The sequence below is a fragment of the Vicia villosa genome, linkage group LG4, assembly GCF_029867415.1.
Source record: "Vicia villosa cultivar HV-30 ecotype Madison, WI linkage group LG4, Vvil1.0, whole genome shotgun sequence".
Lineage (NCBI taxonomy): Eukaryota > Viridiplantae > Streptophyta > Magnoliopsida > Fabales > Fabaceae > Vicia > Vicia villosa.
In genome coordinates, this window is record NC_081183.1 from 160,820,099 (window position 1) to 160,846,490 (window position 26,392).

General features: G+C 36.9%; 1 protein-coding gene across 1 annotated transcript; it reads left to right on the top strand.

Moving 5' to 3' along the window:
• Positions 1-458: 458 nt before the first annotated feature.
• On the top strand, positions 459-22,292 carry LOC131598209 (uncharacterized). Its single transcript, XM_058870835.1, has 4 exons — positions 459-895; positions 13,324-13,382; positions 18,607-18,800; positions 18,897-22,292. Exons 1-4 carry the CDS (start codon positions 459-461, stop codon positions 22,290-22,292), a joined length of 4,086 nt encoding a protein of 1,361 aa, XP_058726818.1.
• Positions 22,293-26,392: the final 4,100 nt, after the last annotated feature.

Consider the following 26,392-nt stretch of genomic DNA (forward strand, 5'->3'; position numbering starts at 1 on the left):
TTATTGGTAGTGGGGGTAGGAGACAACAACAAGGAAATCAAAAGAAGAGAACAACTAACCTTAATACACGTGGCGGATTCAATTGAAAGACAAAAATTGTGGGATAAGCACAACAGGTGTTGAAGGATTATTGAGCAACTTTCAAAGTGGTCATACTGGGCATGCAGAGACATTTGATACCTTTAATTTAATTAATAAAACTGGCGTGGAATTCCATGGGCCAAATTTTCATGTTACTCAAGCCAATGATATTGAAGAGCCTCCTGATATAAATTCATCTATTGGAAACTCTAGTAATCCCAAGTTTGGTAATAAAAACTATGTCTTGGAATTATTAAAAGAAGCTGAAAGCGAAAGTGGTAGACACGAGCCTGAAGATGAAGAGGTGGAAGAGATTGTTTGTGAAACCTTATGAGTGTCATGGTTTCACCCCCTTTTTTCAAATGTGCTTTATGATGATGCCAAATAATAAAATTTTTGTCTGGAATTGTAGGGGTGCTGCTAATAGTGCCTTCTATAGATACTGCAAGAATTATATGATACAATACAAGCCTGCTATGTTGGTAGTTGTGGAAACTAGATGTAATCCATCCTTGCCTGGTAAAGCTTTAAAGAAGCTGGGCTATGATAAGATTGAGAGTAGTGTTAATAGTGGCTTTGCTGGAGGAATTGTTATGGGCTGGAAATCGAATGAAATGAATGTCCAGGTGTGTCATATTAATGAACAGTTTATCCATGTTTGCATAAATGACGATAATGATATGAAGTGGCATTTCACTGCTGTATACGCAAGGCCAAATGACATTAGCAAGAGTATGTTATGGAATGAATTGATAGTGATTGCTAGTAATATGAATGGGCCGTGGATGCTGGCTGGGGATTTTAACGATATTGCGTATGCGAGTGTGGACCTCCATTTTCGGCCATACCTCTCGCGGAGAGATACGTGAACTGACTCTTTTTATTGTTTCTGCTTTCGCATTTTGAAAATTCAGAGAGTCGCCACCGACCTTTTATTTTATCCAATTAAGGAAAGGTTTATAAAAGAAACAGAAAAAAGACCTTTAAGAAATTCTGGGTAAGGGGGTAGGTTATACAAAGGGAAGGTGTTAGCACCCTTTGTATCCATGGTTATCCATGGGCTCTTAAGTTTGCTTAGCTCACTTGCTTTCGATCACTTTTCAATTGCTTTAAAATGCTCATATGTGGTTTGAAATACCTTTGTAAGTTGAATTTGTAATGATCCTTGTGCGGATGTATACAAAGTGTTTTCATCTTTCAAAAGATGTTTTGGAAAAAGAACGTTAACTTCGTAATGATCCTTGTTTGGATGTATACAAAGTATTGTCTTTTTGGAAAGTTTTATTTTGAAAAACAACAGTGTATGAGAATTTTGTTTGTTTTGATTTGAGCAAGCAAATTAGGAGGTCTACCCTGAGTTGTAAGGTCTTTATCCTATTTCCTTTAAAAATCTATCCTTTCACCGGATACAAACAAAAGGTTCGATTTTGTACTCGAAACAGTAGAATTTGACTTTGATTTTGAAAAAAATGATAAGGGATTACCTTAGGAGGTGCAAGTGTGATTGTGTTTGGATTCAGGTATTTTATCTTTTGGAGTTAGTGATCTAACGATTCAATTTTATCTTTGGCATACACGCAGTTTATGTTAGAACAAGATTTGTTCTGATCAATTATCTTAGTTTTGATGATAACAATAATATGAATTTTGCTTAAGATAATATGGTACTCTAATCCAATGCAATTTCCTTTTCAGGAAATATATAAAGAGTATGCATAATTCAGCGCTCAGAAACTTTGTCTCAAGGGTTCAGCATGCAACATCAGAACATGGTCTGGCAAGACATCAGAAGATGGTCGAAGCAGAATCAGAACATGGGTCTATGGAAGCATCAGAAGAACATGAGATCAGAAGCACTGAAGTTCTGATGGTATCACGCTCAGAAGCACTTCAAGATCAGAAGATGCTTTGCACCAAGCTGTTTGACTCTGATGATATTCAAACGTTGTATTCACAAACATCAGATCAGAAGGAAGTACAAGTGGCAAGCTACGCTGACTGACAAAAGGAACGTTAAAAGCTACTAAAGGCAACGTCAGTAGACACAGCGTGAACAAGGCTCGAGGTAGTTGACAAAAGCGTATAACATTAAATGCGATGCTGTACGGAACACGCAAAGCATTAAATGCACTCAACGGTCATCTTCTCCAACGCCTATAAATATGAAGTTCTGATGAAAAGCAAGGTTAACGATTCTGCACAAAACAACTCCTATAAACTTGCTGAAACTCTGTTCTATTCAAAGCTCAGAATCTTCATCTTCATCAAAGCTCACTACATTGCTGTTGTAATATATTAGTGAGATTAAGCTTAAACGTTAAGAGAAATATCACAGTTTGTGATTATAGCTTTTAAGAAGCAATTGTAATACTCTTAGAATTGATTACATTAAGTTGTAAGGAACTAGAGTGATCGTGTGGATCAGAATACTCTAGGAAGTCTTAGAGGTTATCTAAGCAGGTTGTAACTAGAGTGATCGTATGGATCAGAATACTCTAGAAAGTCTTAGAGGGTATCTAAGCAGTTGTTCCTGGAGTGATCAGTGTGTGATCAGAAGACTCTGGAAGACTTAGTTGCTGACTAAGTGGAGAACCATTGTAATCCGTGCGATTAGTGGATTAAATCCTCAGTTGAGGTAAATCATCTCTGCGGGGGTGGACTGGAGTAGTTTAGTTAACAACGAACCAGGATAAAAATAACTGTGCAATTTATTTTTATCTGTCAAGTTTTTAAAGCTACACTTATTCAAACCCCCCCTTTCTAAGTGTTTTTCTATCCTTCAATTGGCATCAGAGCGCCGGTTCTAAGGTGCAAGCACTTAACCGTGTTTAGAAAAGATTCAGGAAGAGAAAAACGCTTCAGTAAAAGATGGCTGATGAAACTGCAAAGTCTACACCTGCATCTACATCTGGCTCTGCTGAGCAACACAACGGTAACAATGGTTATACTAGACCGCCGGTATTTGATGGTGAAAACTTTGAATACTGGAAAGATAAACTGGAAAGTTACTTTCTTGGTCTAGATGGTGATCTATGGGATCTTCTGATGGATGGTTACAAACATCCAGTAAATGCCAGTGGCGTAAAGCTGACAAGGCAAGAAATGAATGATGATCAGAAGAAGCTTTTCAGGAATCATCATAAATGCAGAACTGTTTTGCTGAATGCTATCTCTCATGCTGAGTATGAGAAGATATCTAACAGGGAAACGGCCTATGACATATATGAGTCCTTGAAAATGACTCATGAAGGAAATGCTCAAGTCAAGGAGACTAAAGCTCTCGCTTTAATCCAGAAGTATGAAGCCTTCAAGATGGAGGATGATGAAGACATTGAAAAGATGTTTTCAAGATTTCAAACTCTTACTGCTGGATTGAGAGTTCTTGACAAGGGATACACCAAGGCTGATCACGTAAAGAAGATCATCAGAAGCTTACCCAGAAGATGGGGTCCTATGGTGACTGCATTCAAGATTGCAAAGAATCTGAATGAAGTTTCTCTGGAAGAGCTTATCAGTGCCTTGAGAAGCCATGAAATAGAGCTGGACGCAAATGAGCCTCAAAAGAAAGGTAAGTCTATTGCATTAAAATCCAATATCAAGAAATGCACTAACGCTTTTCAGGCTAGAGAAGAAGATCCTGAAGAATCAGAATCTGAAGAAGAAAATGAACTGTCCTTGATCTCCAGAAGGCTAAATCAACTCTGGAAGAACAAGCAAAGGAAGTTCAGAGGCGTCAGAAGTTCAAAGAAATTTGAACGTGGAGAATCTTCTGATGACAGAAGATTTGACAAGAAGAAGGTCATGTTCTATGAATGCAATGAGCCTGGACACTTCAAGAATGAATGTCCAAAACTTCAGAAGGAAAATCCCAAGAAGAAGTTTCATAATAAGAAAGGTCTTATGGCAACATGGGATGAGTCAGAAGATGATTCAGACTCTGAAGATGAGCAGGCTAACTGTGCGCTGATGGCGACAGAAGATGACGGATCAGAATCTACATCAGAATCAGATTCTGAAGAGGTATTTTCTGAACTTACTAGAGATGAGTTAGTTTCCGGTCTAACTGAACTTCTGGAATTCAAGTCTCAGATTAGTCTCAAATACAAAGAGCTGAAAAAGCTATTTGAATTTGAAACAAAGAAGCTTGAGTTGGAGAATTCTGAATTAAAAGAAAAACTTTTAAAATTATCCAATAATGTTGGATCTCCTTCTGATTCAGAAAAATCCACTCCTAGTATAAACCATATTCTGAAAGAATATGATTTAAGTTTCAGGAAGTTCTTATCTAGAAGTATTGGCAGAAGTCAGCTAGCTTCTATGATATATGCTGTGTCTGGAAACAAAAGAGTCGGCATTGGTTTTGAGGGTGAAACCCCATACAAACTTGAACCTGTTGATGAAATGAAATTCACATACAAGCCATTGTATGATCAGTTCAAGTATGGCCACTCTCATGATATTAGGCACACTTCACATGCTCAAAGCTTTCACATAACACACATCAAAAAGCATGTGACACAACCTAGGAAATATCATGAAACTCACATTAAAAATTATCATGCTGTTCCTCCTATTGCTTACAATGTTAAACCCAAGTTCAATCAGAACTTGAGAAAATCTAACAAGAAAGGACCCAAGAAGATGTGGGTACCAAAGAAAAAGACTAATTCTTTTGCAGATTCTCTTGGCGACAAAGAAGATAAAAGTCAACATGTCATGTCACCTGGACTCAAGTTGGTCTCAACACTTGAAGGGAAGAAGGACTGTCTTCCAAGTTCTGGTACTTAAATCTGTTGAAGAAACTATGTTCGTAGGAGATCAGAAAAGAAAGTTTATTAGTCTTGGAACCATCTGTTTTGTTTGTTTCTAAAGCATTGATGTTTCGTTCTTGATTATTCTGAATGCTCTAAATGCTACAGAATATACAATATTGAAACATTGATTGTGGACGAATCAATAAATATCTGGTTTGATGATAAACTTGTTTCTGATGAAACAAAGCAGCTTAAGAATTTCTGCAGATACAGTTTTGTCTTATCAGAAGCTGCAGAACAAAGAAGTGAATCTCCAGAAGCTGTGTATATCAGAAGTAATGGATCAGAAGATCATTCAGATTTATATCAGCACACTTCAGAAGGAGTGTCTCCAGAAGAGAAACTTGATCAATTCAGAAGCAGTGATCGGAATCAGAAGGCGTAAAGCCTATTGAATATTTCACACCTGTCATCCATTATCTGATGATGAACACGTGTCTCTACGGTCAGTACGAAGCGTGCAGTTGAAAAGACGCCGACCTAGGTAACTGTATTAAATCATTTCATTTACCATGCTATCTCTCCTAATGTCATTTCTCATTTAATGCAAAATGATTTAAATTATTTTCAAATCTTTTAAATAGCCCGCTTCAACTTCATTCTTTTCTCCGTCTCTCTATTTTGTTGTACATTTTTTTTTCGCTGCATCTGTTTTTCTTTTTCAAACCCTAGTCTTTGTTCTAATCTTCGACATAATCATCATGAACTCTTCCTCTTGTTCATCTTCCTCAAAAGAAAGACTTACTTCTTCACAAATCCTTCTACGAAATTATGAATATGCTCCTTTGAAAACTTGCTTGATACCCACGAAGGACTTGGAGGTTTTATGTGAAACTGCTGTGGACTTAAACAATCTTAAAGCGAATGGCTTTAAGTGTGATGCAAGAATCCTTGAGCAAGGATGGTCCAAGTACCTTAATAGATTGGTTGGTCCAATTTATCCTGATCTTGTGAAGGATTTCTGGGTACATGCAACGGTTACTCCAACGGCCATCATTTCATTCGTGCTAGGGCATGAAGTGGTTATCTCTGAAAAACTGATCAGGAAGCTATACAATCTGAATGATGAAGAAGGTTGGTCTGGTTTTCGACATGCATCTGTTGATTGGTCGATAGTTGAAAAACAAATCTCTCAGTCTTCTGGGATTGACTCGAATAACACAGGCACCTTGAGGCCATTTTATAGAGTATGGGCTGAGATTATTCTGGGTTCTCTTCACCACAGAAAAAGGATGCTCTCCTCTTCTTACATCAGTCCAGATCACAAGCACACTCTTTTCTGCATTGGCAAAAAGACTGAGATCAACATTTCTCACATTCTGTTTGAGAATCTGAAAACTTCAATCCTTGAGTCAAGAGAAGAGGAAAGGGCGAAGTACCCTCATCTTTCAAGAACGACTATTCCGTTTGGAAGAATGATTTCAGACATTCTTACTGAAAGCAAAGTGCTGGACTCCATCAGAAAACTCAATGCATCCCATTTGCTTGGAGTAGTTCAAGGTCCCATTTTTAATGGTGTGGATTTGTTCAGATTAGAACTCATTAAAAATGTACCTTCTGTGTGCCCAAGCTTTCCTGACATTCTCTCAAGAAGAGTTGTTGTTGAAGGTTTTGCCTCCCTGTTTCAAGAAGAACTGCATCAGGTTGTCAAGTCTTACCTGGAAGATTGTGTTAGGAAGCAATCAGATATTGATCCTGCTTGGATCCGTGGCAGAGTACTTCCGTCCAAGGCTGATCTTCTGAAGAAGGATCAGAAGGAACTAAAGGCTAGGCTAAAAAGAAAAGCCCGAGAAGATGAGGCTGAGAAAGCCAAGAAGTTGAGGGTCACCTATGATCCTGACAAGGTGGACTCTGAAGAACGAAGAGATAAAAGGATCAGAGATTCCTTTCGCAGAACCAGATCTTCTTCTGTACAAATCTCCAGACAGGTTTTCACTCCACCTCCTTCTGTCCCTAAACCATCTTTCCAATCACCTCCATCTGAACCAAAAATAAACTTCACCTTACCAAATCCTTCTCCATCATCCTTCTCCTCTCCCATTCTAAACCCCACACCTTTAATTATTCTTCCCCCAACTCCTTCTGATAAATCTTTCTCACCAATTTCCTTTACAAATACTCCATCCTCTTCTCAATCTATCATTTCTGATATTCCATCCTCATCAATCATTCTCTCAGATATCCCTTCTTCCTCATCCACCGCACCTCCACCTTCTATATCCCATCCCTTACCTACCAGAAAATCCAAACCTTACTGTCTTCTCTACCCTGACTACAAATTCACCTTCAATCCGCCTGAACCTGAACCCTATACCTACCTGGAATTTTTCAGACATGAGGTGATTAGCTGTCTAGACCTTCTGAAGGATGCATTTCTAAATGGTCTGGATGATGTTTCTACAAGAAATCTCTGGAGAAGATTTCGCAAGGATTTTCAAGTAGAAGCAATGGGAGTACAGAAAAGACTAGTGGCTGCTGCCCCTGGTTACCTTCTGGAGGATGATAATGGTATATACTACCATCCTCTCAGAAATTGTGTTGCTGCTGAGGAGAAGCCCTTTGTGGATGAATTGGAAGTAGCAAGACTCGCTGCTGCATTGGAAGCCAATCCTTGCAGGGAGATTGTGGTCTGGATACCTCAATATCTTGTTCTACTTGGGGATTTCAAGACCCTCTTTGACTTTCTGAGGGAAAACCCTTCTAAGGAAGACCCAAGCTTGGTCATTCCAGAAGTTGTTGACCCACCAGAAGTTGAAGGTCCTTCTGCCCCCAGGAATCTAGCTGCCATTCTTCAGGCTCTTGAGAATGGAGATTCTGAAATTCCTGCTGCAGAATATGGAGATGCTTCTATGCAAGAAGCAGATGCTGAAGATCATGTTGCTGAATCAGATCCTGTTGAGGAAATCCCTGCAAATGATCTATCCATGGAAGCTACAGATCAAGTTGCTATTCCTGTGGTTGAAAGAGGTGAAGCTTCTTCTGATGAATCTTCTCGTCTTGCAAGGACTCTGGAAGAAATTCAGAAGAGACAGGATGAGCAAAGCTCACTCAATGCTGAGTATAGAGCTTTCATGGTGAGGCAAGATGGACACAACATTGAGGTTCAAGAGATGCTGGCCAAGATCTTGTCAAGGCTAGGGCCATCTTAGATTGAGTCTATGTTGTTTCTTTTTCGTTGCATCTGTTTTTTGTGCATCTGATCTTACTTATCTTCATGTACTTCTGTACCTGCTGTTTGAACTTCAATGAAATCATCTTCTTCCTCCGTGTGTTTCGTTTTGGTTGTCTCTGAATCTTTTTTGTTTTTGATGATATGACAAAAAGGGGGAGAAATATGTGATAAATGATTTGATTTAATCAGTTGCTTTTACTAACAAGAACTGCAAGTTCCATATGGTTTAAGTGTTTTGCAGGTATAAAGAAGTGAAGAGAATCTTCAAAGCAAACACAAGAAGCAAAACCATAAGAAGTGTTATTCTGTAAAAAGAATAAGCTCATGGAAACTGAAGCAAGCTGAGTGCTGTCAAGCTTCAGAAATCAGAAGCAAGAAAGAAGAATGAATCAGAAGCACTGATAATAGAATTTGATCCATATTTGTCTATTTGCTCTGACAAAATTCTATTTGCTCTGATACATTATTTTAGCCTATATGGCTCTGATACATATCATGTGTTCTAATATACATTTTATGTTCTGACTCGTTCATGCTGACTTTTGTCGTTTAGTTTTTGTTCTGTAACATTTCAGGATGTAGAGATGCTCTGATGATGCTCTGGTACATTCAACAATGTTCTGATACAAATCTAGCATGAAGTGAGGTTGGTAGAAATTCAAGCTCTGAAGCTATCCGAGGGAAGCAGAAATCAGAAGCTGTGAATGTTCTAAAGATCCAGAAAACTCAAGTTCTGAAGCTGTCCTAAATGGAAGCAGAAATCAGAAGCTGTGAATGTTCTGAAGATCAAAGAAATTCAAGTTCTGAAGCTGTCCTAAATGGAAGCAGAAATCAGAAGCTGTGAATGTTCTGAAGATCAAAGAAATTCAAGTTCTGAAGCTGTCCTAGATGGAAGCAGGAATCAGAAGCTGTGAGTGTTCTAGGGATCTAAAGAAATTCTAGTTCTGAAGCTATCCAATGGAAGCAGAAGTCAGAAGCTATGAATTCTCTAAAGACAGAAGCTTATGTGATCGTCTCTACCGAAATAATCAGGGAAGTCTTTTATTAAAGTTCTTCAAGTATTTATTTCAGGGGGAGATTATTTATCTCAGGGGGAGATTGTTAATCTCAGGGGGAGACATATTCATATGCTTATGCTATAGCTGTGTAATTTGTCTTTTGCCGTCTGCTCTTTCTGATCGCAAATTCATATCATTTATATATGTTTTTGTCATCATCAAAAAGGGGGAGATTGTTAGAACAAGATTTGTTCTGATCAATTATCTTAGTTTTGATGATAACAATAATATGAATTTTGCTTAAGATAATATGGTACTCTAATCCAATGCAATTTCCTTTTCAGGAAATATATAAAGAGTATGCATAATTCAGCGCTCAGAAACTTTGTCTCAAGGGTTCAGCATGCAACATCAGAACATGGTCTGGCAAGACATCAGAAGATGGTCGAAGCAGAATCAGAACATGGGTCTATGGAAGCATCAGAAGAACATGAGATCAGAAGCACTGAAGTTCTGATGGTATCACGCTCAGAAGCACTTCAAGATCAGAAGATGCTTTGCACCAAGCTGTTTGACTCTGATGATATTCAAACGTTGTATTCACAAACATCAGATCAGAAGGAAGTACAAGTGGCAAGCTACGCTGACTGACAAAAGGAACGTTAAAAGCTACTAAAGGCAACGTCAGTAGACACAGCGTGAACAAGGCTCGAGGTAGTTGACAAAAGCGTATAACATTAAATGCGATGCTGTACGGAACACGCAAAGCATTAAATGCACTCAACGGTCATCTTCTCCAACGCCTATAAATATGAAGTTCTGATGAAAAGCAAGGTTAACGATTCTGCACAAAACAACTCCTATAAACTTGCTGAAACTCTGTTCTATTCAAAGCTCAGAATCTTCATCTTCATCAAAGCTCACTACATTGCTGTTGTAATATATTAGTGAGATTAAGCTTAAACGTTAAGAGAAATATCACAGTTTGTGATTATAGCTTTTAAGAAGCAATTGTAATACTCTTAGAATTGATTACATTAAGTTGTAAGGAACTAGAGTGATCGTGTGGATCAGAATACTCTAGGAAGTCTTAGAGGTTATTTAAGCAGGTTGTAACTAGAGTGATCGTGTGGATCAGAATACTCTAGAAAGTCTTAGAGGGTATCTAAGCAGTTGTTCCTGGAGTGATCAGTGTGTGATCAGAAGACTCTGGAAGACTTAGTTGCTGACTAAGTGGAGAACCATTGTAATCCGTGCGATTAGTGGATTAAATCCTCAGTTGAGGTAAATCATCTCTGCGGGGTGGACTGGAGTAGTTTAGTTAACAACGAACCAGGATAAAAATAACTGTGCAATTTATTTTTATCTGTCAAGTTTTTAAAGCTACACTTATTCAAACCCCCCCTTTCTAAGTGTTTTTCTATCCTTTAGTTTATATATGCTGGAATTTAAAATGCGGAAAATAAATCTACGCTATTACATCGATTGTACGGGAAATGTAAACTACGCTATTTACATGAGTTTGGCAACCTATACATTTATCTAGGAATTTAAATTGCAAGAAAATAAAGACATGTTTTTTTGGATTTTTTATGATTTATTTTAATTATAATTAATGCATGATTAATTAAATTAAAATGAGACAAGATGGAAATAAAATTTTAAACCTAAAAATTAAGTTCAAAATGTTTGCTAATTAATTTTAAAACAAAACTAATTTTTTTTGGATTTTTTTAAATTGATTTGAAATTTATTAAGCTAATTAATACATAATTATACAAATAATTGTACAAATAATTAAAATTTGAAGAGAAAATTATTTAAAATATGTACAAAATTAGCTTATAATATATAAACAATATTTAATATAAAGAACAATTTTTTTTTATGATTTTTTGATTGGTTGAAGTAATTAAAAAGCAAATATATAAATATATACTAATTAATTATGCAAAATATTTAAATTATGAAGAAAAATAAAATATTTTTATATATTATTTTATTTACTTAAAAATATTTTTTGTGTATTTTTTGAATTTTTAAAAACTATTTTAATTAATTTAACAAGAAATTAAAATAAAAATAGAAAATAAAAGGATACTAATCAGATGTGATATTTAAATGGAGTCCATGGTATGGTGCTTCATTCTGGTGCGCTGGATTGCTGAGTGGACAGATCTGATGGTTACCATCATGAGGGACCATGACACGTGACGTACCTGCAAAACACTGAATCCAAAGTGAATTTAAAAAAACATGCGCGCGCCCTCCAGCCAATCAGAGGACGCCACGCATCATCTTCTTCCTCAGGATAGAGTTTTTACACCTTTCTTTTGCAGGTGGTGTAGAAACTCTGACCTTTTACACCTGTTGGAAATAGCGAATACAAGCAAACAACAACATAAATTTGGCGCGATGCCACCATTTAGTTCGTCTTGTTGTCATACCCCAAAATTTGCCCATGCTATTTTTTATACACAAAACCAAATCATAAGACAAAGCTCCAAAACACAGTCTCCCACACAGAAGTTCTAAACTAGGGTTTGATTTATTCAAAGGAAAATCAGTGAATCAGGGGCTCCAAAGCATCTCATATGGCTCAATACATTTCACACTATCTCTATGACAAGTATCAAAGCTCATCTCAAAGAATTGGACACTCAATTGTTTAGAAAGTCAACAGTCGACTCTCAAGGGCAAAACAGTCATTTCAAGTCAAAATACAGTCAAAGTTCAAGATATTTGGTCAACAACATCCTCATAACCCTAAAATCATCATTTGATCAAGGGTTGATCATGATGATGCAAGGAAAGATCAGAGAAGTCAAAAGTCAAAAGCTACTATTTTGGGCATGAACTGAAAAAAGTCAACCAAACTTTGAAAATTCACCAAATATTCATACTTCATCAGAAAAATTCCCACCAAAGCTCATTTTAAAGGGAATTCATTCCTCTATCCAATGGTCCAAGAATCAGAGCTCATAGGTCAATGGTTTAAGAGATATGGCTTCATACATTACAGGTCCTTCTAAAGGATCGCAAAAAGTCATTTTTTCTCAAAGCTCATAACTTGAGCATGGTAAACTCAATTGAGATGAAACCAAAAGGAGTGTTTAAAGGACTCTTTGAGCTTTCTAAAAAGTATGAGAACACCTTCATATGATTAAAAATGAGAGAGTTATAGCTTGCACAAGTTGGGCAATTTTGAGGAAATGCACTCAGCACAAAATGAAGAATCTTGGGTTTTTGAATCAATGGACCTAAAATATGGACCTCAAATATTTCTATGGGCTTTAAAATGATCTTTAAATTAATTATTTTAGATTTATAATACTCCCTCTGTCCCAAATTATAAGAGAAATTCTCTTTTTTGATTCATTGAATAATTAATGTATCTGGTCTATATACAGACCAGATACATTAATTATTCAATGAATCTAAAAAGTGAATTTCTCTTATAATTTGGGACGGAGGGAGTATTTATCTTATTTATTTGAATTTTCATTCATTTAAATATTAATAAATCAAATATAAATATGAGATAATTAATTTTAATCATGGGATTTATTTTCCAATCATATCCAATGTCCCAAAGTCAAATAATTGATTAAAATTTTCGTGAAAGCTTGATTGGCAAGAGAATGAACCAAAAATAGAAGGATTTTATCAAATTTCCAAATGAATGAAAACACAAATATCCAAGCCCATTCTTTTAACCTAATTGTCTCCTAATATATATCTAATGATAATACAAGGAGCAGGAGGACGGGAAAAATCAGAGAAAGAAACTAGGGTTTTGCATCAAAAAATTTCAAAGGAAGTTGCACTATCCAAAACCTAATCCCAGCCGTTCCCAAGGACATGAGAGCATTCCATCGTGTTCCTGAGGTATAGTAGAGTAAGTTCAGGTCAATATCCATGGTAAAGACTCCTTGAACTACACCATACACGAACTCACTTTTTATAATCATTCATGTCAATCGTATTCTCCTTTTTATCATGTTTTAATTGAAACAAACCATACTAATGTATTCATGGAGCTCATTAGAACAGGATAGACTTATCTTTGGCAAGCTTTGACGGCTGAAACTTAAAACACCATGGCTAGGGCATCCAGGACCCACATCTTCGTGTTTACGTTTCCAGGGCGATTCATGATAAACTATCACCACCATTGAATTCGTGGCATTCCATTTAGTCGATCTGGGCACTCATGTTGTTTGGATATTGTTGTTTTGTTGGGGTTTTGATTTTGTAGGATTTCGAAGGAAAAAACCGCAGGTGGATCCGCAGCAAGTTCCATGGGAGAATCCGCAGGTAATCTGCAGGTATGAGACGAGGAAGAAAGGCCACGCGGCGCTAGGTGGGTGGACGGTCAAAACGGAGACTCTATCTCCTCGTACGTGGAAGCACCCCAGCCGCTGGTGAAAGATACCGCACCATCTCTCCACTTATTACTGGCTGACACAAGAAACAAAGGGACCCACTTTGACTCTTCTTTTGATTATTTTAGTTTCCATTATTGTTATGATATCTCTAAATTTTGAATGAAATCAATAATGACTAACGATTACAGCGCAGTTGGCTGAAGCATACGCTTGGCATCCCCCTAAACCTGGGTTCGAACCCAGTGGAAGGCAAAATATATTTTTTCAATTGTTTGGTTGCAGTACCACCAGTTCCAGCGCGTTGACTCCTATAAAGACTATGGTGAACCTTCACGTGGCAGTCATTGGATCTCTACCAGATGCTAATCCGAAGGACCCAGCACGCAGCTCCACGAAGGTCCATCCAGGCTGCATCACATATGATCAGAGCTGAGTTTTCTTTAGATTTTTATTTATTTATTTACTAATAGTTTTATTTACTTATTTACTTTCTTTATTTTACCATTATATTTTATCATTTATTTTAGATTATTCAAATAAGGTATTTTTGCTATATAATAATTTCATGATTATTTCATTTAAATCGAAAACCTGATTTTCTTATTATATTACAAATAATTATTTTTGTTAATAATTATTTTAGGGTAATAATTTAAGTTTTGGCTAATTAAATTTATTTCATGCCTTGAACCCTGTTTCTATCATGATCACTAATCATTGTTGGTAGGTGTTATCCACTAACCATATTTTAGCCTTACAAACCTTTGGGTGTCACAATAAGTTTTCTTAAGAAACCTTCGGGGTTTGTAAACCTTTTTAAGGTTTGTAGATCATTCATACACTAACCTTTTTCTGTTTTTGTTCAAATTTTCAGGATTGATCAAGATTCTTCCGACTACGCGCCATGCCAATCAAGAAGCTAAGTTTCTAAACTTTTCTTTTCTTATTTTTATTATTTATTTTTATTAAATATTATTTTTGTCATTTTACCCTGAATTAGCCATACACTCACATGCTTCTTTTTTTCTCTTGTCAATTCTTTAATGGTCAGGGTCAATGCTTCTTAAAACCTCAAGGCAAACCTCTGCCCATCAACCTTCATCAATCGAAGCTAAAGGTTTGTCGAGTCGCCAAAGCTACGAGTCTGGTAACTTTAAACCTTATTTTTTATTACTTATGTCAAACCCTATTAAGGGATCCGCTGGTTTCATTGTCCCCTTTCCCTATTATTATGTAACTGTTTATTGGTTGTATTGATTGGCCTTGAAGGCACTTAAACTGTTATATTATTTTTACTGCGTGGTTAGTAATATAGGGAGTGACAAGATTAATTAATCAAATGTTAGATCACTAACATTACAAGATGAATTATTCGAATACAACCACGTGATTGTTGCACCCACACACCTTTAGGGTAATCCCTCTGGTTGCCTTTATTATTGTTGTCGGTTGCCTTTAATTTACAAAATAGTCAAAGTCCCTCGAGTCCGAGGATACCTAAAGCAAAACAAATGTTGCCCTAAGTTCATTATCATCATCAATGTTGTCCCTCGAAGTTGCCTCGGTAAAAACATGATGATTGTCCCAATTGCTAAGGTATCCTCGCATGATGCCTAAAAAGATTAATGACTATTATATCCTTCCCTCAGACTACCTGCCCTCTTTATGGCAAGGGACAGTCTTATGGCGAACGATAAACCTCGATGACCCTTAACATCCAATTGAAAGACTTCTTACCCTTTATGGTATGGATAGATCCTTTCGCCTGAAAAGCTAAAAGAACGTTTTTTCAAACTTAGGGAAGTTTCTAGTAATTGCTTGCTCCATTCAAATCAAAATTCAAAATTCAAATTCAAACTCTTTTTCCATTAATTTCCAAATACTTTTCAAAAGACTACGCTTATTTACAAGCTAAAGTTCTTCCTCAAAAGTTTTATTTTTCACACTTCCTATTTCAAAACAATTTCAAACAAGGCTACGCTTATTTACAAGCTAAAGTCCTTAACAAAATCTTTTGCTATTCGCACACTGCTTTTCAAACTTTTCAGACAAATCAAACAAACGAGTGAGCTAAGCAATTAAGAGCCCATGGATAACCATGGATGCAAAGGGTGCCTTACACCTTCCCTTTGTATAACTTACCCCCCGAACTCAAAATCTTTTCAAAAGGTCTTTTCCTATTCTTTTAGCCTTTCCTAAAATTGGATAAAATAAAAGTCGGTGGCGACTCTTACTTAACCGCGACATTCCGATTATAAAAAGTCAGTTCACCGTATTACACTTGTTCATGCGAGTTTAATGATATTATTTAGAGCTCGTGATTTTGCACTAACTGTAAAGCCCTAAATTTGAAAGTAAGAACCCTAAAATGGTGGTTCCTCGTATAGGTGTCCAAACCTCAATTAAGTTTCCAGAAATGACCAGGACCTCAAACCAAACTTAAATATGAGTCTACATCTTGTTAAATATGCATGTGTTATGAGATTTTGGTGAGTTTTGATTTGAACAAACCGTGAGTTCTAGGCTCGTGTTCTTGAGGTTTCAATGCTTGCAACTGATCTGGATAGGTTCAGTGAAGTTCAAGGAACGTGTTTGAGTGTTTAATTTGTATTGAAACTAGCTTGAACTTAAAATTCGAATTTTAAATTTCTTTGAATATTTCAAGATGTTACAAGTGTGTTACAAGCAAGATTTTGGCTCTGATTTCGTGCTCTTTTTGTTTGTGAAGTGTTATAGCCTTTATATAGGCTATGTTGTGCTTAGAACTGAAGCCAAGAAGCTTTTAGTTGCCTTTGTTGAATTCTTGATTTTTTTATATTAAAACCTTTGAATTGTTGACCAAGTCTTGCTTCTCTTCAATGCTCTTGCCTTGTAAATCAATCTTCTGCAGAAAATTGAAGATTCTTGGATGAGTCATGCTTAAGATTTAAGCTATCCATTATCCTTCCATTTCCTTTTTTCTTTTAATCTTAAAATAAGATAAAATTAAGCCAAAAATGGATAAAAATGGTGTGGGCTTTGTCTTGGTCGTGGGAGGCCCATAATATTATGGCAAACATGTTTGAACCATGCAAACTTGGCCCCATTTGGAAAAAATACATTTTTGAGCAATGTTGGTTTTATGCATTTTCCCAAAATTTAGCCAACTTCAACAAGGTGTAAATCCCTCAATTTTTGTCATATGAAGGAGATCTTGCACTTTTTGGAAACCTCAAAGAGTCCTCTAACCAATGTCTTTGGTCTCATGTCAAAATGATTTTTGATGCTCCTTGTGTGTCCTTTTGGAAAAAGTGTCTTTTTGTTCACTTTGAAAATGACCTGTAATGTCTTTGTTCATATTTTTCAAATGGTGAATGTAATGACCATGGGATCAATTGCATTTGAAAGATAATTGAATTTCCTTCAAAATGAACTTTGGTTTGAATTTTTTGGATGAGGGATGAGAGAGTTATGGCCAGTCAAAGTTCAGTTGACTTTTTAAGAGAAAACCCTAATTTTGAATCTTAGGGTTTTGTTGATTTTTGATCTTTCCTTGATGAATTATGATCATCCAATGATCAAATGATGAATCTTTTGACAAAATATGGATGTTGACAAAAAATTTCATTTTTGACTGTCTGTTGACTTTTTTGGTCAAACGGGTCGTCTGTTGACTGTTTGAGCTGCTGACGGTGCGTCTGAGTGAATTGAAGTCTGAAAATTTGTGTGATGGTACTTTTAGATATATGGATGTCCATGAAATCCATTTGAGGTCTCAAAAACTTGTTTCTCCTGTAAAAACAAGAAAACCCTAGTCAGGGACTGTTTGTGTAGGAGACAGTTAAGCGTACCTGATTTTTGTGCAGTGTTGAGTCTCTGCTAATCATGTGATATTCAGAAGACTTCTAGGACAAAAATCTTGGAATTTTGAATTGTAAAATATTGATTTGGTTGATGGTACAAAACACTGAGAATTGTACTGCCAGCAGTTTGACTGTCAACTGACTGTTCGGGTATTAATGTAGCAGTTAGAGTGAAAAATCAACAGTCAAAGTTAATTTTCTTTTTTTTGTTTTTGTTTTATGTGAAAAATTAAAGTTTATTTACATGACTTGTTAAAAACACAGACATAATAAATAAATAATATTTACTGTACGCGAGCAAAATTACCGATAATAACCCTGAAAATCATTTAATGCACAGAAAAATGGATATTTGACTGGCAGAAAACACACAAAATATTATCTGAATAATTAAGCAACATTATGACAAATAGTACAACATTTAATACTGACAGTACAAATATTACATACTATATTGAACAGTACGACGAATAAACGGTACATTTAAGAAATAAGAAATACGGCAAATTTTAAGAATGACGATTAATAACCTATGCTATAAATAATAACATGTAGATGATTGGGAGTGCAAGCATCCCAGGTCCATAGTGTTCCAGGCTATGTAGACAGAAAAAAGACATGATCACCGTAGCAATGGTGATGACCATAAGAAAACACGTTTCCCACCACTTCGCCATTTTGTCGGGGAAGAAGAAAGGATGGATATGAAGTAGAAATTTGAGAGATGAGTTAGAATTTGATGTGAGATTTTTATGGAAAAATGAGAGGTATTTATAGAATGGAAAGAAGGATAGAGACGTTGGGGAATGAAGTGATTCCGTACAAAAGGAAAATTTGAGTGGAAGTAAGATTTTGAAAGAAAGTGTATGATAGTGTTGGGAAAAAGAGAGATGTATAGAATAAAGTTAGGATTTGATTTTTGAAAAAGAGATTTGAAAAGATTTTGAAAATAATGGAATATAGTACAAAAATTAATGGGAAACAAAAGATAATAATAATCTACTCGTTACCAGTACAGTCTGAGTTTCCTGATTCTGCGCCTGCAAAAGATTTAACTTTGTACCAATTGTGTCAGTACTATTTATCTGTAAATAAATAAATAGCATGTGTGAAGTAATAAACAGTATTTGGCGTTTGCGTAAGAATAAATTCAACTGCAAGCCAAAATACTGTATAAGAAAAATTCTAAAAACTAAGTATTTCACATGTCAGGATATTTAGTGAAATAAAAATCCATGATTATATGAGACTCTTAATTTTTAGATTGGAGTTTTCTTGAAAAAGATGCGGGCAAATTTTGGGGTATAACAGCAAGTGACAAAAGAGGTGGTGCTATTCCTTCCATGAGTAAATGCCGGAGATTTCGGGAGAGAATGGATAAGTGTCGTATCAGTGATGTGGAGGCTAGAGGACCAAATTTCACGTGGAGAGGTCCTATTTTCCGTGGGGGTCAACGCATTTACGAGAAGTTGGATCGTGCTGCTAGTAATGATGACTGGAGTATGGTCTTTCCTGATGCTTATGTTAGAGTCTTGCCAAGGGTGGAGTTTTCTGACCACCATCCTATTCTTGTTAATTTTAGGGACGATCCGTGTGTGTAGGTCGATAAACCTTTCCGTTTCGAGAATGCATGGCTAACTAAAGATTCATATGATACTATGCTTAAAGAGGTGTGGAAAGATGATATTAATGTTAAAAGAAATTTGCAGAATGTTGTTGATGGAATTGATAAATGGAAATTTGAATCTTTTGATAATATTAAAAGATACAAGAAGGTGATTATGAAGAGACTTGAAGGTATTCAAAAATGTATTCAGTTGCGGGATAATGTAGGAGGTATGAAGGCTTTGGAGGCTAATCTTCAGCATGAGCTTAGCAATATTTTGAATCAAGAGGAACTTATGTGGCATCAGAGATCTAGAACGCGGTGGCTTAGTGAAGGTGATAGAAATACTAGGTTCTATCACATGCATACTGTTGCTAGAAGAAAGAGAAATAAGATAACTATGTTGAAGAATGAAGAGGGAATTTGGCTGACGGATCCGGAGTCCTTGAAAATTCATGTTACTGATTTCTACAAAGATTTATTTCGGAGTCCTTCCCATTGGTGCAGTTGGGAGCAATCCCATATCAGTTTTCCAGCTTTAAGTGATGAGAATATTAATCAGATGGGGAAGGATGTTGATAAGGAGGAAGTGAGGACATCCCTTTTTTTGATGAAACCTTGGAAAGCTCCTGGCCCTGATGGTTTTCCAGCCGGTTTTTACCAGAAGGCTTGGGATGTTGTTGGTGATGGAATTAGCAATTTTGTTGTTAATACTAGGAATAACCCAAGTACTATTGCTGAAATTAATCAAACAGATATTTGCCTCATCCCAAAAGTAGATCAGCCTCAACGTGTGACTCAATTCAGGCCGATTTCCTTATGTAATTCCTTGTATAAAATCATTACTAAAGTTATTGTGGGAAGATTGAAACCGTACATGCCTCAGTTGGTGTCTCCTTTTCAGACAGGTTTTGTTCCGAGAAGGGCTATCCATGATAATATTATTATTGCGAACGAGATAATTCATAGCATGAAGAACAAGAAAGGAAAGAAAGGTTTCTTTGCAATGAAGATCGATCTATCTAAAGCTTATGATAAACTTAATTGGGAGTTTATTTGGAGAACTTTAGTAGAGCTTAATTTGCCTAAGAAAATGGTGGATATAATCATGCATGGAGTGACTAGTTTAGAAACTAATGTGAATTGGAATGGTAATAGGAATGATTTATTTCGCCCGCAACGAGGAATTCGACAAGGAGACCCTATTTCTCCTTATCTCTTTGTCTTATGTATGGATAAGTTATCTCGTCTTATTGAGCATGAAGTGATTAGTAAAAAGTGGAAGCCATTTAGGGTTGGTGTGCATGGTGTTGATATTACTCACTTAATGTTTGCAGACGATTTGCTTATTTTCGGCGAAGCTACTGAGGCTCAGATGGAGTGTATTAAAAGGACCTTGGATATGTTTTGCTCCATGTCGGATCAAGAAATCAGTTATGAAAAATCAAGTATATTATTTTCCAAGAATGTGGCTAGAAGTCTTAGGTTGAAGCTGTGTGCTACAGTTGGGATTAGAGAATCTCATTGCCTTGGTAAGTACCTTGGTATTCCGTTGAAAGGGGAAGCGTTACGGAGAAATGATTTTAGTTACATTACGGATCAAATTTCGAAGAGGCTTACAAGTTGGAAAGCTAGACATTTGTCCTTTGCTGGTAGAGTTACTCTTACCAAAAGTGTTATGGAAGCAATTCCGACATATTCCATGATGACCAATATGCTACCGAAAGCTAGTATAAAGGAAATTCATAAGCTGCAGCGCTCTTTCATCTGGGGGGATACTGATGTGCACCGGAACTATCATGCTGTGAATTGGAAAAAAGTTTCCACAAGTAAGGATCATGGAGGGCTTGGTTTGAGGAAGCTCGATACGATGAATAAGGCGTGCATCATGAAACTAGGTGGGAAAATAATGAATGGTAGTGATGATCTTTGGTGTAAAGTGCTGAGAGGTAAACATAAGGTGTCTGCTTGTCTTAACGGTATTCAGGCAAAAGTTTCTGACTCTAATCTTTGGAAGTCTATTGCGAATACTTCTTCCTCTTTATTGGAGCTAGGATATTGGATTATTGGGGATGGGAGTAACATTCATGCGTGGAGAGATCCTTGGATCAGCAGAGGAGAGTCTATTATGGATAGTGGAATGCATATTCCTCTTGCTCTTGAGGATGCTCGGGTTTGCGATCTTGTGGAGGATAATGGCGAGTGGAATTGGGAGTTACTGGAGTGGCTGCCTGACGGTATTAAAAGCCGTATTGCTGCTGTGCATCCGCCAGCCATGAACTCTGGAGAGGACACTTTTGACGTTGCTATGCTTAATGATGGTGCTATTTCTGTGAGTTACATCTATAAGCTTTTAGAGGAGGGGTATGATTCCATAGCAAGAGAGAGGTGGCGTAGTATATGGAGGTTGCGGGTTCCGGAAAGAGTTAAGTGTTTTATATGGTTGGTTCAGCATGACAGAATTTTGAATGGAGATAGATTGAATAAATTTGGCCTTGGTAATGCTAGCTGTAGGTTATGTGGTCATTATAAAGAAGACTCGCTACATGTTTTGCGCGATTGTAAGCTGGTACAAGAAGTTTGGAAAAATAAGATTCCAATTATTCTATGCAGGGAGTTTTTCAAGGTTGATCTGCTGCAATGGATCGAGATGAATATGGGGGATAACAATAGCCAGGTGCTGCCCGTGGATTATGATTGGAAGCAATATTGGGCTACAACATGCCATTCTATTTGGGAGTGGAGGAATAGGCAGCTGCATGATGAGAACTATGTGAGACCCTTTAATTTGCAGGTTGTCATTGACAACAAAATTCGAGATTACAAAATTGCTATGTATAATCATGGAGTTATGAAGCATATTAAGGTGGAGAAGAGGTTTAAATGGGAGCTTCCTATGCATGATTTTGTGAAAATCAATGTTGATGGGGCGCATTCCTTGCATGGGGGTGCTGGTTGTGGAGGGATTATTAGGGATGATAGAGGCTCATGGTGTGGTGGTTTTGCTAAGGGTGTTGGTTCTTGCAGTCCCCTGAGAGCAGAACTGTGGGGTATTTTAGAAGGTTTTAAATTGGCTAGAAGGCTTGGCTTTTCAAAGGTGGTGGTGGAGTCGGATTCGAAGGAAGCGGTTGAGATTTGTACCAAGGCCCGTCATGATCATGTGACTAGTTGTAGTTTAACGCGGTTCATCAACAAGGAGATGCTTTTGTTAGAGAAGGTTGAAGTTCGTCATGTTTACCGAGAGGTGAATGGTTGTGCTCATCTTTTAGCTCTTCATGGGAAGGAACTTGGTTATGGTTTCAAGAATTTCAATGAGATGCCTCCTTGGCTTGCTGAGAATTTTGGGAGAGATTTAAGGGGTTTCTTGCACCCTAGGCTTGTGTGTGTGTAGTGTGTTTCTTTTGGGCTTAGGCCCTCCTTGTAATCAAAAAAAAAATAGACTTATTGAAATTAATTTAACCAACCAATTAATATCACACTATATTAATTTCTATTCACTTATTTTTCTATTCCATTTTCCAATTTCTAGTATCCTATGTAAAAGGGCATTTTGTTCCACTAGGATACTGTTTACAATCTATTTCCCTACTGTTTTTCAACTATTTATTCATTTCATAATTATTCATTTCCATTATTTTCCATTATATATATATATATATATATATATATATATATATATATATATATATATATCTATCACAGTCGATTATTACACCAAATGGGTAGAAGCAGAAGCCTTAACAAAGATCACTATAACTAACATTCAAAAGTTCTTCAAGCAGAGTATCCTAGTGAGGCACGAGATCCCACAATTCATTGTTACCAATGATGGGACGTAACTCACTGACAAAACTTTGAAAAAACTCTTCGAAGGCTTAAAAATGATACATCACTTTGCATCATTAGAGAACCCTTAGACGAACAGGAAAGATGGGGGCGCCAACTGAGTTCTACTTAAAGGATTGAATAGAAGAATTTAGGGATCCAATGAGTTTTGGGTAGTGGAGCTCTCACATGTCCTATAGGAATGTTGAACTACACCTCATTATAGGACCGACTAAAATCCATTTATGATTACTTACATGATTGAATTTATCATCCCATTGAAATAGGGGAGCTCAGTTGGAGTACAACTCACCCTCTACCAGAGGAAAACAACATGAAAACATTCATGGAAGAGCTAGATATCTTAGAATAAAAATGATATTTTTCCGCACTCACAAATTCCACCGTGAAGCAAGTGTTAGAACAAGATTTGTTCTTATCAATTATCTTAGTTTTGATGATAACAATAATATGAATTTTGCTTAAGATAATATGGTACTCTAATCCAATGCAATTTCCCTTTCAGGAAATATATAAAGAGTACGCATAATTCAGCGCTCAGAAGTTGTGTCTCAAATGGTTCAGCATGCAACATCAGAACATGGTCTGGCAAGACATCAGAAGATGGTCGAAGCAGAATCAGAACATGGGTCTATGGAAGCATCAGAAGAACATGAGATCAGAAGCACTGAAGATCAGAAGATGGTATCACGCTCAGAAGCACTTCAAGGTCAGAAGATCAGAAGATGCTATGCACCAAGCTGTTTGACTCTGATGATATTCAAACGTTATATTCACAAACATCAGATCAGAAGGAAGTACACGTGGCAGACTACGCTGACTGACAAAAGGAACGTTAAAGCTACTAAAGGCAACGTCAGTAGACACAGCGTGAACAAGGCTCGAGGTAGTTGACAAAAGCGTATAACATTAAATGTGATGCTGTACGGAACACGCAAAGCATTAAATGCACTTCAACGGTCATCTTCTCAACGCCAATAAATATGAAGTTCTGATGAGAAGCAAGGTTAACGATTCTGCACCAAAACAACTTATATCAAACTTGCTGAAACGCTGTTCAAATCTAAACTCAGAATCTTCATCTTCATCAAAGCTCACTACATTGCTGTTGTAATATTTTAGTGAGATTAAGCTTAAACGTTAAGAGAAATATCACAGTTGTGATTATAGCTTTTAAGAAGCATTTGTAAACTCTTGAATAGATTACATTAAGTTGTAAGGAACTAGAGTGATCGTGTGATCAGTATACTCTAGGAAGTCTTAGCAGTTGGCTGAGCAGTTTGTAACTAGAGTGATCGTGTTGATCAGAATACTCTAGGGAAGTCTTAGGAGTGAACTAAGCCTAGAGTGATCGTGTTGATCAGTAGACTCTAGAAAAGTCTTAGAGGGTATCTAAGCAGTTGTTCCTGGAGTGATCAGGTTGTGATCAGAAGACTCTGGAAGACTTAGTTGCGGACTAAGTGGAAAACCATTGTAATCCGTGCGATTAGTGGATTAAATCCTCAGTTGAGGTAAATCATCTCTGCGGGGGTGGACTGGAGTAGCTTCGTTAACAGCGAACCAGGATAAAAATAATTGTGCAATTTATTTTTATCGTCCAAGATTTAAAGTCACACTTATTCAATCCCCCCCTTTCTAAGTGTTTTTCTATCCTTCAATTGGCATCAGAGCGCCGGTTCTAAGGTGCAAGCACTTAACCGTGTTTAGAAAAGATTCAGGAAGAGAAAAACGCTTCAGTAAAAGATGGTTGATGAAAGTGAAAAATCTACACCTACACCTGCATCTACATCTGGCTCTGCTGAGCAATACAACGGTAACAATGGTTATACTAGACCGCCGGTATTTGACGGTGAAAACTTTGAATACTGGAAAGATAAACTGGAAAGTTACTTTCTGGGTCTAGATGGTGATCTATGGGATCTTCTGATGGATGGTTACAAACATCCAGTAAATGCCAGTGGCGTAAAGCTGTCAAGGCAGGAAATGAATGATGATCAGAAGAAGCTTTTCAGGAATCATCATAAATGCAGAACTGTTTTGCTGAATGCTATCTCTCATGCTGAGTATGAGAAGATATCTAACAGGGAAACAGCCTATGATATATATGAGTCCTTGAAAATGACTCATGAAGGAAATGCTCAAGTCAAGGAGACTAAAGCTCTAGCCTTAATCCAGAAGTATGAAGCCTTCAAGATGGAGGATGATGAAGACATTGAAAAGATGTTTTCGAGATTTCAAACTCTGACTGCTGGATTGAGAGTTCTTGACAAAGGATACACCAAGGCTGATCATGTAAAGAAGATCATCAGAAGCTTACCCAGAAGATGGGGTCCTATGGTGACTGCATTCAAGATTGCAAAGAATCTGAATGAAGTTTCTCTGGAAGAGCTGATCAGTGCCTTGAGAAGCCATGAGATTGAGCTGGATGCAAATGAGCCTCAAAAGAAAGGTAAATCTATTGCATTAAAATCTAATATCAAGAAATGCACTAACGCTTTTCAGGCTAGAGAAGAAGATCCTGAAGAATCAGAATTTGAAGAAGAAGATGAACTGTCCATGATTTCCAGAAGGCTAAATCAACTCTGGAAGACCAAGCAAAGGAAGTTCAGAGGCTTCAGAAGTTCAAGGAAATTTGAACGTGGAGAATCTTCTGATGAAAGAAGATTTGACAAGAAGAAGGTCATGTGCTATGAATGCAATGAGCCTGGACACTACAAGAATGAATGTCCAAATCTTCAGAAGGAAAGTCCCAAGAAAAAGTTTCATAAGAAGAAAGGTCTTATGGCAACCTGGGATGAGTCAGAAGATGATTCAGAAGATGAGCAGGCCAACTGTGCGCTGATGGCGACAGAAGATGACGGATCAGAATCTACATCAGAATCAGATTCTGAAGAGGTATTTTCTGAACTTACTAGAGATGAGTTAGTTTCCGGTCTAACTGAACTTCTGGAACTCAAGTCTCAGATTAGTCTCAAATACAAAAAGCTGAAAAAGCAATTTGAATTTGAAACAAAAAAGCTTGAGTTGGAGAATTCTGAATTAAAAGAAAAACTTTTAAAATTATCCAATAATGTTGGATCTCCTTCTAATTCAGAAAAATCCACTCCTAGTCTAAACCATATTCTGAAAGAATATGATTTAAGTTTCAGGAAGTTCTTATCTAGAAGTATTGGCAGAAGTCAGCTAGCTTCTATGATATATGCCGTATCTGGAAACAAAAGAGTTGGCATTGGTTATGAGGGTGAAACCCCATACAAACTTGAACCTGTTGATGAAATGAAAATTACATACAAGCCATTGTATGATCAGTTCAAGTATGGCCACTCTCATGATATTAGGCACACTTCACATGCACAAAGTTTTCACATAACACACACCAAGAAGCATGTGACACAACCTAGGAAATATCATGAAACTCATATTAAAAATTATCATGCTGTTCCTCCGATTGCTTATAATGTCAAACCCAAGTTCAATCAGAACTTGAGAAAATCTAACAAGAAAGGACCCAAGAAAATGTGGGTACCTAAGGATAAGATTATTCCTATTGCAGATATCCTTGGCTGCAAGAAGGACAAAGCACAACATGTCATGGTACCTGGACTCTGGATGCTCACGACACATGACAGGAAGAAGGTCTATGTT